This window comes from Phyllobates terribilis, unplaced genomic scaffold, assembly GCF_046119375.1.
Source record: "Phyllobates terribilis strain yellow unplaced genomic scaffold, ASM4611937v1 Scaffold_3__8_contigs__length_932513732, whole genome shotgun sequence".
Classification (NCBI taxonomy): Eukaryota; Metazoa; Chordata; class Amphibia; order Anura; family Dendrobatidae; genus Phyllobates; species Phyllobates terribilis.
Genome location: NW_027362763.1, coordinates 172,060,022 through 172,080,909, shown reverse-complemented (window position 1 = coordinate 172,080,909; position 20,888 = coordinate 172,060,022). Strand labels below are relative to the sequence as shown.

Below are 20,888 nucleotides of genomic sequence, written 5' to 3'. Positions count from 1 at the left end.
CAGTCACAAGGAAGTGACCAGCACCGCCATCGAGGAGTGGAGGCTATCAGAAGGCCCCAAGTCACCAGCCATACGGGTGAGCACCACACAGTATACTCAGGGCCAGGGGAACTCCTGCTTGCTCGCAGACTGACCAGGCCCCTTATGCTAGCCAGTACTCCCGGGAGGGTCTGCCTTAATATCATCAGTAAAGACCCTGAACTGCACCGCAAAGACTCTGAGTCGTTCCTGCTTTCTCACCGCATACAGCACTACTAGTACTGGGACGCCCGCGCACCATCACCCCCACCATCTACTACACTGCCCTGGGGCCGCACTCTTCCCGTGGGGAGTTACACTACCTCAGCTGCATACACCATCAGCCCCAGCGGTCTGCCTTGCAGCGGCGGTTCGCATTGACCGCAATCCACGGGACGGGTGGCGTAGTTGGACATTAAAACCACAAAAACCCTATAAAGACTGCCTATGGTTTGACCACCCTGAGCCACGGGACCGGGTCGCCGCCACGGAGACTACAACCCCCTGAGACCCGGCTCCGGGTATCCCACACACGTGCACACACGGCCCAGGGGGCACGTCATTCCACAATAAACTCTTTACTGAACGGTAAGTTGGTAAGGGTTGTATAAAAGGGATAGCAGGTACAGTATGAAGCATTATTCCACACAGCATCTTTCCTGTGCAGTTTACTCCTGGGCTTTCAAGGCACACTGTTCTCCCTACTTTGCCACAACTCTGCTTTAATACTACAACCCTGATCAACAAGTCTCCTTACTTGCTCAGCAGTTCCGTGTCCAATTTCTTCCACTACTGGCACCTTGGATCTACCACTCGAGACCCTTCACTAGTCCCCATCTCTCAGTCCTGCTCAGGTCTGTTACCTTCTGTGTTGCAAGTTCACTGTCTCGTGGCTAGGAGTCCTCTCCAATGACTTGTCTCCGGAAGACCACTCTGTCTCGTCGGCAACACTAACTCCTTCCACTGTGGGCTAGTCTCAAACATTAACTATCTTACCCTATACTCAACTATTTACATTTGCACACATTACACTACCTATCTTACATTATAGATTACCAGAGAGAGCATGTGGTAGAAGCACGTCAGGAGGACCTGCAGGGAATACTGACACGTGACAGTCACGTGGTACAAGCTAGTACGGGTACCTAGTTGGACCAAAATCCTATGCGTGTCGGAAACTGAGGACTGTTTCCTTCATCCTTCTACCACACACTCAGGAGAAGCTCCCCGAGTGTTGAGTGACCGGCCGGGACTCCACTCTCGCTTCCTCCCCTCTATCCACAAAGACCGCTCCCCTCTGAGCGTCTGCAATGACCCACCTAAGGACTACATCCTCCGGAAACACAGCACGGCACCCTGCAATCACCTTAACCAGTATCTCTGAAAACACACCCGGATCTGTAAGTATAGACCTGTAAGTACAGACCTTTAATCGGCGCGATGCAGCGGGGCACTTTCCTACTACCTGGCACGTGGCACTCTGGGATCGGAGCCACGGACATCCTTCCGCCATCTTCACCACTACTCCTGTACCGCTCTGCCGTCAGCTGCATACCGCAGGAATCATCGTGACCTGCTACACGCAGACTCTTTGTATTGACCCAATGTCCTTGTGAGTATCACTGCTCTTTCTCCTCAGAGTACACACCTCGGACCTTGCCTCTATCACCGACATTTTTCCTATTTTGCATTCCAGCATCTCACGTCGTGAGGTGACCAGTTTCAAATTGACCAGTACATTTTTTCACAACACAATTACCAACTTTCAATCTGAGGCACTCTAGGAGACAGACAATACTCCTATAAAGGCATGCCGTGATCCAAAAGACCCTTACTAGCCTCCTATATAATAAAGCTATACAAAAGAGGTAAATAGGCCATAGAGCCATTAAATCACATTGGCAACCCCTAAATAAGGTTCCCCCACGGTACTTACTCTGTATTGATTATTCCGTTCAGGTCTTCATTGGACCTCTCCAAACTTATGTGGACATCTACCTCTAACAGAGAGACTTAGGATCAATAACACCAGGTACATATCGAGTCCAGGGAACTTACCTTGTACCACCTTATACTTCTTAAAAAGACTCTCTCTAAGATTGATCCTCTTACCAATCAACAACCAAAACATACGTCTGAGCCAGCTGTACCTCTTCTGCAAAGACCACATTTAATTCTCTATCCCACCAGGACATCTACCCACCCATCTTGGGACAACCTAGCAGGTACACCTTAAATACTTATTCTTATCGATGATCAGCAATTCCCTCTTTAACTCCTAAACTTTGTACACCTCTCTTCAGAGTGAACCATCCCTCTGGGTCACCCACAACCTTCTTGGACTCCTCTGATTCACTTCTTCTCCTCCCCATCAGGAAAATCACCCTGATCTAAAAGCCAATTCCTAGTGGACCTGCCTCAAGAAGATCTACAGAGGACCACCAGTCTTTTACCACTACTACTAAACCCTATATCTAACATAAATTACTCTGTTTTTACTTCATTTTTACAATCTGGTTTTAATCAATTTTATTAATAAAGAATTTTATTTTATACCTTTTACTGCATTTCGTATTAATTTCACGCCTGGGTCCAGCGCTAGTTAATTTTAATTTAACTTGTTTGTACGAATGCATATAATGGTATTATAAAGAATATGATAAAGTTTAGTAGTAAAGATTACCAAAATATTTATTTATCCACCCAATAATTACACTAATATCCTATTTATCCTTACTGAACAAAATTTCCGTGAAAGGTAAAAAGGAGATATGTTATGGATCCATGTGGTATGTAATGAATTTGCTGCACACAGAGTGTATATTCTTAATATTTCTGAAATATTTTATTTCTTAAAGCAAACTAAACTTTGAGGCTATTTCACTTCCAAGTGTCCTCAGACTCCTCACCATTGTCTCAGCACCAGTAGGTCCCCGTCATCATCCTTTTACCTTTCTACCGATTTGTACAAGCATTTAATAATGGACAGTCAGATACTGTTCATGTATATCCACTATATACTCCTCATTCAGGTCACTGCATGTTGGTCTCATTTAGCAATTTGTTAAAATTTATTAATATTTTAAAAATGTCTGTGCAGCCTAAAATGAAGCCGTCACATCATGGAGCGTGGGCATCAATGTAAAATGTGAGAGATCAATAACAAGTGCAGAGAAAAAGTTTAGAAGCTCATTGTAAAATATAAGAAGCAATGAGATTCTATAAATGTCCCACAATATCTTTATATAGCTCAAAGGTGTGCCCGATGCACCCCGTCCAACACTGGCAGCTGCACATGGTCTGAAAGCTAAAACTCCAAAGGGCTGATTTTAAACCTCATTTCAGCCCTTTCAGCCCCTGTGTGGACACAATGGAGTCGATTCATCAAGACTGACATAGTGCACATTCGCGCTACTCCAATCTTGGCTGAGTATAAAAGGTGCCAAATCCATTGAGAGCCACATGTCACTTAACGAATTTGGCACTTCTGAGTGACATGTGGCTCCGTGCGCCACACCAGAAATGTTACTCCAATCCACAACAGAGTAACATTTCTTGCTTCAAAAACGCCAGCACTTTTCATGGCGTGGCCATGCCCAATCGCGAACCAGCTCACCCATTTTAGCAGAGTTGAGCCAAAAGTGGCTGAACACAACATAAGTTGTAAAATTTTTCTGCAACTCCACCTTGCGTAAATATTTTGCAACTTTTCAAAGCTTTTACGTCACCATTGTAATATAAAAACTTTGATGAATTGTCCCCAATACATACAAAGAAGCTGGAAAGACATTTTTTGAGGTCAAAGGGTTTTTCAACTGCATGTAGTCTTTTTCAAACAGCTTAGGCTATGTGCCCACGTAGCGTTTTTGCAGAGTTTTTAAGGTCGCGAAAACGCTTGTAAAACCGTCTGCCATGCAAAGCAATGTGAATTCGGATGTGCTGTGCACATGATACGCTAATTTGCGCGCCGAATTCGCATTGTGTTGCAAAACGCAGCATGACCATTTCTACCGCGATTACACCGCAAATTCGCGGCCATTGAGGAACATTGAAACGCAGCAAACGCGCAGGTATATGTGGATTTGTGCATTTAAATTAAATTCAATGGCCGCGAATTTGCAGCGTAATCGCGGTGCGTGTGGTACCCAGGATGAAGAGGAGACTACAACTCCTCTTCATCCCGGCTACCACGCAGTGAAAAAAAGAAATAAAAAAGTTAAAAATAAAAAAAACCTGTATACTCACCTCTCAGGTCTCCTCCCGGGGGTCAAGTGATGGTTGCGTGACCATCAGCTGACTAAATGACGTCACCGCATGTCCTGCCAGTACACCGCGGGACGCCGACGAGAGAGGATCATCGCCGGGAGGAGACCGGAGAGGTGAGTATACAGTTTTTTGTTTTTTTTTTTAACTTTTTAATTCTTTTGTTTTTACTATTGATGCCGCATTTAAAGCATCTAAGTTGTTCACACATTATAAATCCATGCCGGTTGCATGGATTTATATTGTGTCACAAACTTGTCAAGCACTTTCCAAGTGATGCTCAAAATCGCTTGGAAAAGTGCTTGCGAAAACGCATGTTAAAACTCTGAAAAAACGCATGCATTTGTTTCTGCCAGAGAGAGGCAAAAACGCACTGCATCAAATCTGCTACGTGGGCACATAGCCTTACAGTGTAAAAAGTCAGGTGGCAGAACAGTGGAGAGTCTGCACAGGAAAGCAGGAGGCTGGTAAGGTAGGTATTACTTCTTTTGTTGTCATACTATTGTCATCTCAAACCCCTTTATAATTGACCAGAGTCATGCTGGCAGTGATTAAATGACTTGGCTGGAGTAGTTAGCATATTTATTTATTATGTGTTTCTTATATAGCGCCATCATATTCTGCAGCGCTTCACAGACATTATCATAGAATAGAACAAGCACTGGATATGTTTTTTCTATCAATGCCTTCTTATGCATGTAAAAAATATATCCTAATTCATTACCATAGATATTAGGTGTAATAGCTTTATACTAAGTAGGGACTGAGTATTATGGATCCATACCAAACGAGCGCTTCTGTGTAGTTCTAGCTTTATTACAGCAGTAATGTTCTCCTAGTATGATTTCTACATCTCAATATGTCACCATGTTTGTATCCAAGTAAAGTAATCTGTACAAAAGCCTCTACATATGCCCTGCATTTCTGATTTGACTTTTATCCTACATCATACAGTTATATGAAAAAGTTTGGGCACCCCTATTAATCTTAAGCTTAATGTTTTATAAAAATTGGTGTTTTTGCAACAGCTATTTCAGTTTGATATATGTAATAACTGTTGGACACAGTAATGTTTCTGCCTTGAAATGAGGTTTATTGTACTAACAGAAAATGTGCAATCTGCATTCAAACAAAATTTGACAGGTGCATAAGTATGGGCACCCTTATCATTTTCTTGTTTTAAATACTCCTACCTACTTTTTACTGACTTACTAAAGCACTTTTTTTGGTTTTGTAACCTCATTGAGCTTTGAACTTCATAGCCAGATGTATGCAATCATGAGAAAAGCTACTTAAAGTGGCCACTTGCAAGTTGTTCTCCTGTTTGAATCTCCTCCGAAGAGTGGCATCATGGGCTCCTCAAAACAACTGTCAAATGATCTGAAAACAAAGATTATTCAACATAGTTGTTCAGCGGAAGGATACAAAAAGCTGTCTCAGAGATTTAACCTGTCAGTTTCCAGTGTGAGGAACATAGTAAGGAAATGGAAGAACACAGGGACAGTTCTTGTTAAGGCCAGAAGTGGCAGGCCAAGAAAAATATCAGAAAGGCAGAGAAGAAGAATGGTGAGATCAGTCAAGGACAATCCTCAGACCACCTCCACAGAGCTGCAGCATCAACTTGCTGCAGATGATGTCACTGTGCATCGGTCAACTATACAACGCACTTTGCACAAGGAGAAGCTGTATGGGAGAGTGATGCGAAAGAAGCCGTTTCTGCAAGCATGTCACAAACAGAGTCAGCTGAGGTATGCAAAAGCACATTTGGAGAAGCCAATTTCTTTTTGGAAGAAGGTCCTGTGGACTGATGAAACCAAGATTGAGTTGTTTGGTCATACAAAAAGGCGTTATGCATGGCGGCAAAAAAACACGGCATTCCAAGAAAAACACTTGCTACCCACAGTAAAATTTGGTGGAGGTTCCATCATGCTTTGGGGCTGTGTGGCCAATGCCGGCACCGGGAATCTTGTTAAAGTTGAGGGACGCATGGATTCCACTCAGTATCAGCAGATTCTTGACAATAATGTTCAAGAATCAGTGACAAAGTTGAAGTTACACAGGGGATGGATCTTTCAGCAAGACAATGATCCAAAACACCGCTCCAAATCTACTCAGGCATTCATGCAGAGGAACAATTAAAATGTTCTGGAATGGCCATCCCAGTCCCTAGACCTGAATATCATTGAACATCTGTGGGATCATTTGAAGAGGGCTGTCCATGCTCGGCGACCATCAAACTTAACTGAACTGGAATTGTTTTGTAAAGAGGAATGGTCAAAAATACCTTTATCCAGGATCCAGGAAATCATTAAAAGCTACAGGAAGCGACTAGAGGCTGCTATTTTTGCAAAAGGAGGATCTACTAAATATTAATGTCACTTTTCTGGTGAGGTGCCCATACTTATGCACCTGTCCAATTTTGTTTGAATGCAGATTGCACATTTTCTGTTAGTACAATAAACCTCATTTCAAGGCAGAAACATTACTGTGTCCAACAGTTCTTACATATATCAAACTGAAATAGCTGTTGCAAAAACACCAATTTTTATAAAACATTAAGCTTAAGATTAATAGGGGTGCCCAAACTTTTTCATATAACTGTATGTCAAGGCTCGTTAAAGGGTCAATAATGACTTGTAGAATTGATGCTTCCAATAGGCGGCGCCATAGAGTTCAAGTCCTCTTCCTCTCTGAAGAGACAATTTGCACTCCCTAAACATTGAAATTGCAGAGGAGGAAGGAAATGTTGCTAAATTATGAAGATCATAGGTTGGATAGACATGTTAATGACTTGGAAATGATGAAAAATGGAAACAAAATTTGGTTGTCTGAGGAATGTTCTGCCTCGCTGAATGCACTTGGGCAAATCATCATGATCCACTGCTGGCAGCTCCCTTTCAATTGTTGACCAGTGATGTCCCAGTTGTGCTTGACAGGAGACAACTCCGGAAACGCTGCAGACCATGGTAGCACGTTTAGACCCCGCAGGCTGCTCACAGTAGCGCGAGCAACATGCAGCCTGGTGTTGTAGTGTTGAAAAACTACTTATTGGACACTTTGGGGAAATGGCCGTACCATTCCTTCCACCTCCAAATCAATGTGATGTAGATTAGAGGGGTCCAGCTACCGTACATTACTCCACACCTCCTAATGTTGAGGAGTGTATTTACGAACTGATAAAATACTCATGGAAACAGATTGGAACTTGTACAGTACCTGAATGGAATGCCATACAGAAATGTATAGTAAAATATGGCAGTCTGAGAATCTGTACAGAGTGCAGGTATGAACCCACATGAAAGATCCAAAATAAAGAGAAAAAATAAATCTATATCTAATGTCTGCAACATTTATAGAATTCTATAGTGTACAAATGGGACACATTAAGGGGGTTGTAGAGAAAACGAAGTAACAATGTCCGCTCACCCTCATGGCAATCAGATGCACGGAACCAGCAGTGCAGCAGAGGTCCAACAGGAAAAAGGAATGTTCCAGTGTCAGGATGAAGTTAAAAAAAATAGGTTTATTGTAGAAAAATCAATAAAAACATCACCAACCATATGTCACAAACCATGACAATGGGTATTGGCGAGTCATACGCTGGGTTACCTTAAACCTATACCGTCCCGCCCCCCTTACCCGAAATAATAGGCTGACACCAGAAGTGGATTAAATTGGCCATAGCAGCCATTTATTTAGCAAACAAATAAAACCTATTGACATTGGAGGATGGTCCTTGAAGCCTCAGCCCTGCAATGGGCAGTGTCCATATATGCCTATCCACAACTGCTCAGGGTTGACGTCTACCTCTAGCCGTATATCACCAACTCAGAGGCACCTGGTAAACAACCCGGCTTTTACCCATAGTCCACTAAGGCTGGCCCCGCCAGCCTTAAGGTAGGAATTCCACTACCCGCCACCACTTATTTATGTCCACTTGGGGGGTCCAGAACCTTATGTGTCCCCCCCCCCACCGATTATTATTTTTCACCAACCACCAACTTCGAGGACCATTCCCCATTACGCCATGTTGCTATGACAAAGAAATTGTATCATTATTAAAAACAATAGAAAGTGACAATGGCAACAGAAATGTATCCCTAGCCTCTGCTTCCTAAAACCTTGATTAAAAACAAAAAAAAAAAAATGGGGGGAGGGGGTGTACACCGTAAAACCATAGAACCAACAAGGGAGGGTGGGTGGGAGAATGCTTTTCTCAGTAGGGCAACCTAAAATGCCTGCCTGTCCTTCCTGGTTAGGACTTTATAAGCCCCCCCCCTTCCCCTTCCAAAACTCTCCTCCCACCAATTCAGTCCCACCAATCCCTATGTCCCAACTCACCCACATACTTCTTAACCCCACCTGCACCTCAGTGCAAATCCCTAACTTAATTCCCAGCCTAAACCCTGTCATGCTGGCCTCCCTTTAATGGCAGGGCCCAGTACGGCCTTACTAACGCGAAAATTATTATTTGCAAACGCGTTTTAGACTTGCGTCTTTAATCATTGTATGCAATCATCATGCAGTGGTTAAATACGCAATTTTTACACGTGTTTCTAAATAATAATTTTCTTGTTTGGTTTGTGACCTATGGTGATGTTTTTATTGATTTTTCTAGAATAAACCTAAAGTTTTTTTAACTTTATCATGACATTGGAACATTCCTTTTTCCTGTTGGACCTCTGTGGCACTGCTGGTTCTGAGCATCGGAAAAGATACTAACCGAATACTGACCCAATACTGATAGTGGGGCCGTGGCCTAATTGCAATAATGGCTGCTCCAATGAATAGATGGCTTCCATTCTTTATTCCTTAGCTCATATTACTTTCTCACATACAGCCACAAGCCATATTAGTTACACGATGTGCGTTTTGCAACAAGTTCACCTTCAGGTTATTTTGCTTGATGACATACCATTTTCCAGTATAGCAACATGTCAGCCCTTTATGCTCCACATAGTTTATGTTAGGCAGTTGTTTTTTCCAAATTCCTTGTCATTCTTTGCTTAGTGTTCTCTCTAGGCAAACCTGCCAAGCTGGTAAAACTCCCACCCAAATCATGTGTAATGTATGGAGCAAATCAACAGGCTGGATATTGTCACATACAGATTGTATGTGAGGGATCACAAATTATCGTGACAGTTAAATTTAGTTCCTACTAATCTGGAAATATCATCTTGAGAAAGTATGTACATTTATACCTCTGAGTCCCGAAACCACACCACTGGAGTAGCTTTAGCGTTGGTTACAGCCACACTTGAGAAAAATAATCAATTGATTAAAAAAGTGAATAAAAGTAAATTCATTTTCAATTTCTAAACTATTGATCCGCATGGTAAAACGAAAACTGATCATGATGGAACCTGGAAAAAGTAATATTAACAGAACAATGAACCTTGGTGTAAACTGATGAGGGTTTACATCACTCTGCAGATCATAGAAATTCATTTATTCCATGAAAAATACTTGAAAATAGTAACACCACATTATGACATTCAGTTTTTCACATTGGGCTGTTAACAAGTCTGTTTTTTTTGCTGATCCAGTCTCCACAAATAAAAAAAAAAAAAGAGAAATATCTGTTTTTGATCCAAATCCCGGATGAAACTCCTCCATTCAAATCAAAGAAAAAAAACACACACACGCCATCCACGTGCTGTCCGTTTTTACTATTGTCTATTTTTTTGAGATAAGAGAAAAAAAAATGAACAGATATTTTTGGCAGCACCTGCAAGGTAGGTGCCAAATGAAGCCTTCAAATCGAAAGGGAAGCACATAAAATATACAATTTTTATTTTAAGGCCACGATCACATTTTTGACATGGCTTTCTCATATATGATGATGTCATAAGGCAGATCCCTGTTACGGTACTGACGTAGTACTGCTGGAAACCAGTGGCGGAAGGAGCACGAGCAGGAACAGCAAGCGGTAGTAGAGGTTCTTGGAGTTAGCAAAAGGAGTTGTAGGAAACAATCCATAGATAGGTGAGAACAGTCTGGGTAAGAATGTTCAGGAGCTGGAGACTGGAACTAGTTTAACAGCTAGACACAATACTCAAGCAATGAGTGAGGGATCCATGTGGCTTTAAGTAGGCCCAAACAGGAAACAAGATGGATCCCACAGGTTCAGAATCTGCCATCATAGTAAAGGGCAATTGCAGAGCACAACACCAGCCTCCAGTGGTAAGAAGTGGGACTGCAGCACAATTATTAAGGTGAACAATAGCAGCTACTAGTGGTCAAACTGTAGAAGGACAACAGGAATTCTGACAATCTGAAAGGTGCTCCTTGACCTTTGATGGGATTCAATGCAGCTCTCTCATGATTTCTGTCATTTTGACGGCAAAACTATTGGTACATGATGAACAGACCCTTCAATGCCTTTGTAGAGAAAAGAAAAGTGAGGACTCCTTACACCACCCATCTTTCTGCATTAAACCGCCAAACAAACGCCAATCAGCTACTTGTTAGCTGATCACTGGTTGTTTAACTTACCCAGGAGACTGTATTTCTTTTGTGCACAGAGCCATCAGTAATAGATCGCTCTGTGTGACTAATCTGTAATTGTTCTTGAAGTAAAAGTCTTTACATAGGACAATGTGCTACCGAGAACGGTGATTTTTTTTAAGCAAGCTTAAAATTCATTTCACCCAACGAACAAGTGTTTTGCTTGTTCGTCGGGTGATTGAAATAAGCAATTCTAGGAATTCATCACAATCTGCCAGTGTGAATGTAGTTTAAGTCTATGTACTGAAAAATACTTCTGTTCACATCCCTAATGATTTTATTGCTCTTTTTTTCTGATGGTAAATGCCATCATTTGGCTTCAGTAAGCCTTCATTTCATCTGGTATCTGCTGCTTTTAGAAAAACACAACTTGGTATTGTTTTTGACTCTCAGGTAAAAAATAAACCTGACTGATGTCCCATGGAGATAGTGCAGGTGTCAGATCACTGGGAGATATGTGAAGGTGACAGAAACTAGATAAAATGTAGCATAAGACATAATAAGCAAACTACAAAGCAAATATTGTGAAATATTGGAGAAAGTTTTCAGAGGGTAGAAAATAAGAAAGAAAAAAGGTTACTAAGCAAGTTGTGCTGAAGAGGTGGAGTACAATGTATTTCTGTGAAGTATGATAGAAGTACCCAAGCTGGCTGCATGGGCAAGAGCAGAGGAAGCTTAACGCTCATAAATGTGGGGTAATGCACCCCGGCCAGAGTAATCGTATTGCCGCATATTCATTGAGTGGAAATTTACTTGGGACTGCATAACTTGAGAAGGACTTTGTTATTCTGGCTACAAGTCAGTTAAGCAGCAGTACTCAATGCCAAGCAGCAGCTGCAAAAGCATCTGACATTTTAGAAGCAATAAAAATAGAGATAATAATTCTGTTACCCCTCTGTAATATTACTGCTCTATAAATTACTTGTAAGGTCACTTCTCAAAAATAAGATTCATTTTTAGATTTTTAGGTTACATATATAGTTGCACAGGTTGAAAAAAGTCCTAGGTCCATCAAGTTCAACCTTTGTACATCAATTATTCTACATTGTAAAAAATAAAGCATATATGACAATCACATCCAAAATTGGAGACAAGGCTGGGTTCATGTGCTTAACGCAGGGAGGATCATGAGCTGCCTGCCACTGAAAATGGCGCCCTCTCGTTCACTAAATGGACTAGACTAGTGTATTTTCTATTTTTTTTTCTATAGTGACCTTGGGTCCATGTGCAAAATTTCTCATATGCACATGCCTATTGACTAGCATTGGTCAGTGTGCTGTCCATCCTGCACACAGACTGAAAATATCTGCGTTTCAATATGGCCTTATGAAAACTTGTTCAGCTTGGAAAAAAATATGTTTATATTCAGTAATATGTGTGTGATACAAAGAACTGGCAAAGGAAAGGAAAGTTAGACACCAGCGTGGGAAAGGGTTCTTTACAGTTAGAGCGTTAAAATGTGGAGTACACAACTGCAAGAGGTGCTAATGGTAGATACTATATCAGCAAAGGGCTTATTTAATGATTATAGCTGGTGAAGGATTGGATATTGTACAATTGATGAAGAAAGGTTGAACTTTTGTCTTTTTTCAACCTATATACGTAGCTACAAAAGCTTCATGCGCTTTAGGCTGGTTTCACATATTCAACATTTACACTACGAGCATAGAGCTTTAAGTCCAGACCGGCTGCGGGTCACCCAACTTTAATTCGACAGTCTTAGGCCGGATTCATACATCCGTCTGAGTACGGATCCTGACGCACGGTCCTGGACATTGGTCTCTTTACACGATCTATAGGAAGCTGTCACGTTCGCGTCAGATACCTGTACTCAGACCATGGAACACAGATGTGTGAATCCGGCCTGACAGATGTATAGGATTCTGTTGAGTTTATGTAAGAGCACCAAAGCCGGTCCGGACATCACAGTCTGTACTCAGTCCCTGAATGTGGGACTTGTGAAACCAGCCATTGACTCTTTCTTCAGCTGCATTGTCACTTTAGAAAATGGTCTAAAATAAAATCTGGGCTAATGGCAATGTGTGTAATTTATAAAAGGTGTGCACCATTGTTGTTCCAAGACATTGGTTTAACTGTTCACCAGCCGTGCGGTTGTGGCGCCCCTGAGGGTTCAGTCGCCACAGAGGTACTGCACCTCTCCCAGAGGTGTGGTGTCTCCTTCTCTCAGGTAAGGACGGAGTGTTGCCTGGAACCCCAACACCCACATTCAACACTACACTGCTCCAGGCCGGCTGGAAGGGCAAGATGCACTGTGTCTCCTGCTGAGCCCTGTCCCTGGCTGGAGTGGGGGGAACCAAAGGTAGGGGGAACCAATAGTGGGTGTGGGTGGAGGATGTAGAGTAGGGGAGCACCATTGTAGGAGGTATATAAAGGGAAGCCATCTTAGGGTGGCAGGAGAAGCAGTTTAGACAGTGAGGACAGTCAGTCAGGGAGCAGAGTCTCGTTAGGAACTCTGCTCCATAAGTGGGGTCTAGCGATAGAGGCCCAGGAGGGGAGCAGAGGAGGAAGGCTCCGTTCTACAGAAGGGATCCCAGGGGGTACAGTGAGTGCAGGACGGCACCCGTACGTCCCGAATCTGCCAGGTGTCAGAGAGATCAGGCCGCAAGAAGGGGACCAGCCCCTGGACCAGCCGTGTTACTCCAGGTCTCAGCTGGAAAAACCGGAGGCTTCTGCACTTCCATGGTGAAGTCGCCACAGTCTCATCCTAGTCACCATGAGGGTCAAGTAGGTCCGGGAACTGCAGGTTGCCCAGAGGGACTTCAGAGCACCCGATTGGGACTGTGTGTGGGAAGCGCAGGGCAGGAGGGAGAAGACCCAGCGCGGGAAGTCGGTCTAGTTAGGAACATAAAGAAAGCGGTGTTCTGTCAAGCGCTACTGACACATCTGAGGAAGAGCTGAACCCCTGGTCTGGTAGACGCAGTGCGACGCGGAGGCAGACACCCGTACAGTGTACCTGAGAACCTAGAATAAGAACTGTGAGTAAAACTCGGATGACTGCACTCCACTGCCTCCGTCAGTTATTTCAAGCTGCGCCATCCCTCCTGCACCACAAGTCCCAGCATTACTACCCACCATCAAACTCTACACTGCCCTGAGGCTCGCTCCACCTGTGGGGAGTCGTTCCATCCCAGCTTCCTATCAACTGCCTCAGAGGTCCGCAGCAGCGCTGGAACAAATTACCAGAAACCACAGGTGGCCTCACACGGTGCTCAGGGATAAGTGTGTCTAACACGCCCAGTGACCTGCATTAACTAACATACCATAAGCCCAATTTTGTTACACTTTACAAAATGTGTGCCTTTCTTTTAACATATAAATTTCTGCTCCCTCTGACACTATGATATTTCTCTTCAACTACCTGTGGTCATCAATGGCTGTAGGATCCTGGAGCTGACTAGAAGGTTGTTAGTCTTAGGGCTTGTGCACATGAACGTATTTTCGGTCCAAGTGCAATCCGACAAAGCATCAGGTCACACTCGACCAATGTTATTCTATGAGGTTGTGGACACGTACGATTATTTCCTCTAACAGAGCCAGTATGGGGGGAAAAATTTGCAGCATGCACGAGTTTGATCCAATATTCGGAGTGCACCGGGCCATGCAAGTCAACCAGTGCGCGGAAAACATAGGACTGCACTTGGATGCACTCCGATTTTCATGGACTGACATAATGGAGAAATTTTGTTCTGCATCTTCTCCCCCTCCGAGAGAATTGGATCACACTGTGATCAGAGGGTGATTTGCATATTCGACCCAATTCTCTTGGCTGAGATCTTATTCTCTGTCACTGGTGTGACCCCGGCCCCAGAATCAGCCTCTTATCGTACAGTACAATGCTATACATAATAATACATATGGTGAACAGGTGGGCCAAATTAAAAATACACTAAAAAATGTACCACCATGTGTGTATGCTAAAGGTCCAATTCTCCCCCTTCCATTTTATTCACATTATCAGACATGCAGTCACTGTCATGATGTAAAAAAACAGTGGGGTATATACAGTTCTGGGAGGGATTCTACAGTACATACCAAAAGGGAAAAACTCCTACTAAATATCCCTCACTAACAGGAACTAAAACTTTTTTTTCATATATACAGTACAGACCAAAAGTTTGGAGACACCTTCTCATTTAAAGATTTTTCTGTATTTTCATGACTATGAAAATTGTACATTCACACGGAAGGCATCAAAACTATGAATTAACACATGTGGAACTATATACTTAACAAAAAAGTGTGAAACAACTGAAAATATGTCTTATATTCTAGGTTCTTCAGAGTAGCAAAACAGGACAAACTATTAAAATATTGTCCCCCCTACATGTTTCCCCGTTTACACGGCGTCATCAGGGGAAGGGACAAAGACACTAGGTCCTGTTAGTGAGGGATATTTAGTGGGGGTTCTCCCCTTTTGGTATGTTGTACTGTCATGATCTAGACACAGGAGATAAGTATTACCAGCTGAGAACATGCACAGCACCTTGGAGAGTCCTGAATATGACTTGTAGGTAACGAGAACTAGTCTATCTGCTCCACATCTCACACAAAGACATTCTGTGTACAATCCTACCTGCGAGGGAGCCAGAAATCAAGACTACCAGTGTCACTTGAAGTACGTATCCTTGGAGCATGCCCATTGTCCGTTCTCATCACCGATGTGCCATATAGTTACATGACAAGTTGTAAGATGGAGTTCTGTATCCATACTCTGATCAGTGGAAGCACCGCACAGAGATACTGGTCACACTCATATCTGACACCACTCCGAGACCTGGAAATCCTGTTCTTCATCTACAAATTTCTCTCCGGAGGTGTGGCAGACAACTACTGCAGGTACAACCACAAAGAATATTGTTTTGCTCTCGCCAGACCAATCATGTACCTTGTAATCTTCCTGTGTAGGGAGGAAATGAGTGCGGTGAGAGGCAACCCAAGGGGAAGCAGAAAGTTCTGAGCACAGACACTTCTGATCAATGTACGCTAGAGTAGTGAAAACACAGTGTAGCGCTTATTTTGGCATCTCTCGCTGATCGGGGAAAGATTTAGGACTCATTCATGAGTGATGTCCATGTTTTTATTGTTGTACCACTCTCATACCTATGATAGTCTATGGCGTAGTCTACATATCTAATTTTTTGTGGTTCGCACAAAAGCAAGGAGACATGTCCAATATTTATAAAACTCACCAATGCAAGTCTATGGATCTGTGAAAAAATCAGACAGCACTCAGATGCCATCGGTTGCTGTCTTTTATTCACTAACTGATAGAAGTTTGAGAAAGCTACACCATTCTTCTTTTTGGCATATAAGAAACACTGATGAAACTCTGGGCAAACTCTGATGGTAAAAAACTGGCACTGGCCAAACTCTGATGACACTCTGATCAAAAACGCTGATGAAACTCAGACCATTTTTTGCAGTGCAAGAAAAATCACTGGCGTGTGAATGAGCCATTAAAGTTATGCAATAGTATTCAAAAGTATCCCGATAATGTATGCAACTATTATCCATTATCACCTATGACCTTGTGCATGGTGATACATCTAATAACTTCATATGCTACTACGTAAAAAAAAAAACACACGTTAGAGCGCATTCACACATTAGTACTTTTTCTCATACTCAAAAAGCAGTAAGTTTCAACAGTGTCTTTGACCACAGTTTCATCAGAGTGTGGTCAGTGCGTAAGCCTGTACCATCAGAGCCAGGTCAGTGCGTAAGCCTGTACCATCAGAGCCAGGTCAGTGCGTAAGCCTGTACCATCAGAGCCAGGTCAGTGCGTAAGCCTGTACCATCAGAGACAGGTCAGTGCGTAAGCCTGTACCATCAGAGCCAGGTCAGTGCGTAAGCCTGTACCATCAGAGTCAGGTCAGTGTGTACGCTTGTACCATCAGAGTCTAGTCAGTGTGTACACCTGTACCATCAGAGTCCGGTCAGTGGGTAAGCCTGTACCATCAGAGTCTAGTCAGTGTGTACGCCTGTACCACCAGAGTCTGGTCAGTGCGTAAACCTGTACCATCAGAGTCTGGTCAGTGCGTAAGCCTGTACCATCAGAGTCTGGTCAGTGCGTAAGCCTGTACCATCAGAGTCTGGTCAGTGCGTAAGCCTGTATCATCAGAGTCTGGTCAGTGCGTAAGCCTGTACCATCAGAGTCTGGTCAGTGCGTAAGCCTGTATCATCAGAGTCTTGTTAGTTTCATCAGTTTTTCTCAGATGAAAAAAAGCTGATGGAGCTTTGTTCAGCCTCTCATTTTACTTAGTGATAAATGTAAAGCACACAGATGGTCAATTTTTTCCCAGACCCATATACTTGCATTGGTAAGTTTGATCCGAGACTCAGATCAAAATCAGACATATCTCCATGATTTTGCGCAGACCACTCAGTCCACAAAAATACACGGACACGTGAACAGCCCCATAGACTATAATAGGTACGAGTTCTGTCTGTCATGGATAGAACTTGCACAGGTAAAATATAAGCATGTGAATACAATTTAGGACCGGATCTGAAAGTGGTTCTTATAATTGTTCTGCTGAACTGCAATTGAGGGTCTGCTTCAAAATCCACATAAAAAAGTATTCAAAGGTTATGTTCTCACTTTTGGGGCAATTCATCAAGACAGGCAATTCTCTTGTCAGTTTTGATTGTAGGGTGTGTTGGAGAGGACACTCCCAATTCATTAAAAGGCGCATGCTATGCTGGCGAGGTGTGCATTGGCGTGCGCCGCGCCACAAATCTGACTCCAGCATCTGCTACAGTAAGATTTAAGGTGTAGCGAGCGCCGTTGCTCGTCATTAATTTGCTCGTCATGAATTCGTTTGCGCATCTTCACGTTGTGCTAAAAAAAAATTAACATTTCAAAGCATTTTTTTGCCAGAAAAAAAAAGCTTAGATGAATTGCCCCCATAGTTTTTCATGGGGATATTGAGGCTAAATTAAACTATAATCTGTGAACAACGCTGTGGAATAGGTTGACACTACAATAGTATTAACAGCAAAAAAAAAACAAGGAGACCCTTGAGGATAGAGATGAAACAATCTGCCAAAATCTGAATTCAACAGATTTCCTCCAATTTGGCTTGAAAATTCGATTTGCATCAAATACATTTGATAAAAATCAAAGCTGTAGGAAGGGGTTAAAGAAGATAAAATCTTGTACTCACCTCTCCTAGCTCTCCCCTTTCCTTCTCTTGCCCCAGCCTGTCCTCCGGTTAGTCGGCTTCTCTTTCTTCTATCTTCTTGTTCCGGGCTCCATGCCAACATTCACATCATTGATGTTAATGATACGTCAAAGAGAAGCGATTGAAGGACAGGGGGCAGCGGGAGAGGTATGGGAAAGCTGATTAAAAGTTGTGTTTGTTTTTTCTTTAACCCATCCCTGCTCTATTTGTGCAAATCAAATCCCCAAAAGTTTGGATTAATTAAAATCCAAAATTTGGGGAAACTTCACTAGGGAATAGGATTTGTTTAGAATCAATCTGCTCATCTCTACTTGAGGCATGTAACAGTAAGGCTATGTACACATGTCGAGTATTTGCAGCAAATTTTTCTGCAGTAAAGACCAAAGTGTTGGCAAAAAAAAGTTGTGTAAAATACAGGCGTTTTTTTTTTTTTTTACACATTTCTGATGCATTTTTTCCCCCATTTGTTTGAATGGGTGAAAAAGACCGAAAGAAGAAACAAGATTTAAAAAAAAGCTTTAAGGCAACGTTTCCATAATTTTGAAGTTGCAGATTTTTTTTGCACCATTTCTGCACTCATTAAGTCAAATAGGTTTCTTGCAATTTTTTCAAAAATACTCAGCGTAAAAAAAAATCATCGTGGGAACGTAGACTTAAGGTTCATATCTGCAAGAAAAAAAATAAGCAGCTTGTGCATGAGATTTCAGAAATCTCATTCATTTTGGTGGTTCTGTAAAACGCTGCATTCTCTTCAGAAGCAAAACAAAAACATGCTGAAAAAAGTGGCAAAAATGCAGCCTTAATTGATTACCATCATTTGGAAATGAGCCTGTAAGTGCCATAGATAGAAGTAAATAAAAAGAAAAATATAAAGTTTTTAATGGATCACTGCAATTTTGGCAAATAAACTTACAGCTGTGGGGACCGTAAGGCTGAAGCTTAGCTGCTATTATTGGAAGAACAGATTGATTAGATTGGATTTTCCCTACACTGATATTTTTCTGGATTTTGCCTGTCCGTCTAAACAGAATATCTTTCCGGCAGAGATAATATTTTATGTGTGAAAGATGTTAAAAATCAACCTGACTATATAGACTTTGGCGTACATGTGATGTTACCTTGTATCCCTGTCTGGTTGATTACCCAAGTGAGTCTGGGTCTTTGGGGAAAATGCAGGGATACTAGTTAGAAGCCCCTGATTCAGCGCTCACAATTCATGTTCTTTTTTTTTTTGCATTATTAGGTCAATGTCTCCCCCTAGTGTTGACTCAGTGTATTGACAGACGATGCTCGTAGTCCGTAGAGTTGTAAACACTAAAAATGAATATTGGCATTTATTTCTGACAGGTGAACAGTGACCGCGGTGTATAAACGTCATAATTCTATAGTATGGTGCACGGAAAATAAAATGCCAGGATTTATTCCTATTAATTTATATTTCAATAATTTAATCCCATTAGGATGCAGCCAATTCCTGATTTATTTTAATACCTGAATTAATAGATTTTTCCAAAACCTATGGTGACATTCAAATCTATAGAGATATTCAGATATACCGTCACCAGACCACATCATGCAATCGTTGTAGACTACAATGAAACTCAACCCATAGCTGCACATCATCCATTGGATGACATAGTCTCATGACAATTCGGGGCAGAAAAATAATAAAGATTGCAAATGCCATGCAGTCTGATTTCTTACTTTTTTGGGGGGGTGGGAGGAACAGGATAAATGCGCATATGGACCTTTGATAATATCTTTAACCCCTTCCTAACATAGGACATAATAGTACATCCTGCGTCGAGTGTAATGAGCAGGCTCAGGGAGTGAGCCCGCATCATACCTGGCAGGTGCCGGCTGTGATATACTGCTGGCACCTATTACTAACGGCAGTGACTGAAGCAAGCTCCGATTGCTGCAGTTTAACCATTTAGATGCTTTTGATTTTTATTGTTTTACTTCCACCAAAAATGTTAAAAAAAAGTGATTTAAAAAAATTGTATATACCCCAAGTGATATCCATTAAAACCTCTGCTCAGAACACAAAGATAGATGTCCTAATACAACTGCATCAAGAAAAAAAATTAAAATGTTACGAGCCTCAGAAAATGGCAACACAAACTAAAAGTATGGAATTTTTTGTTTAAAGGGAATTTGTCAACAGATTTGAGAGCAGCATAATGTAGAGACATTCCAGCGATATGTCACTTACTGGGCTGCTTGCTGTAGTTTTGGTAAAATCATTGAATCACAGGATTGTGTTTATTTTTCAGTCCACTTAGATATTTTGCCATTTTTTCAGTAAACTGCACTGTAATACACACGGTGGCATTCAAAAATAAAATTTAAAAAGTTATGATTCGTGGAAGAAAGAAAGAACAGGATGAAAGCGCAAAAAAAAGGAAAATTGCCTCCAAGGGGTTAAACTATTACATCTGTGCTTCATGAAAAAAAAAAATCACAATGTGTGAACGCAGACAAAAAACAGTTTTAGGAATCAAGTTCAGCTATCCACAATTGGGACATATAGGGACAGCTGCTACACTGCACGTTTTCTGTCCCATTCCTTTCTCTCTATCCTTATAACTACATGTACATAAGCTCTGCCAAATCATCATCCTATACCCACGCCTGGTTTTCTGGCTCATTTAGGAAATTTTAATTTTACCTAACGTATTATAAATGATGCAGTGCTGCCTATGTGCCAAGAACAAAATCATCGGCCCCAGCCTGCAGGTTTGGCAAGTACACATAGCCTCACCCCTGTACAAAGCACACTGGTAACTGGTAAGTACATTTTATTACCTGAACTGCATATGTACAAAATAACAATTCACATGCAGTAAGAATTCCTCTTAGATTTGTACAAATGAAAGAAAAAAAAATGCTGAC

The 20,888-nt window shown here is 42.0% G+C and overlaps 1 protein-coding gene across 2 annotated transcripts in view; it reads right to left on the bottom strand.

Annotated features, from left to right (window-relative positions):
* Positions 1-15,669, bottom strand: part of IL20RB (interleukin 20 receptor subunit beta) — a 140,442-nt gene extending 124,773 nt beyond the window's left edge. Inside the window, exon 1 of one of the 2 annotated variants that reach the window (XM_073674287.1) lies at positions 15,383-15,669. In XM_073674287.1, the coding sequence (XP_073530388.1) occupies positions 15,383-15,462 (80 nt within the window). In that variant the 5' untranslated portion in view covers positions 15,463-15,669. The remainder of the gene's footprint in view (positions 1-15,382) is intronic. The other variant, XM_073674286.1, reaches the window with a different exon arrangement.
* Between the last annotated feature and the right edge of the window lie 5,219 nt (positions 15,670-20,888).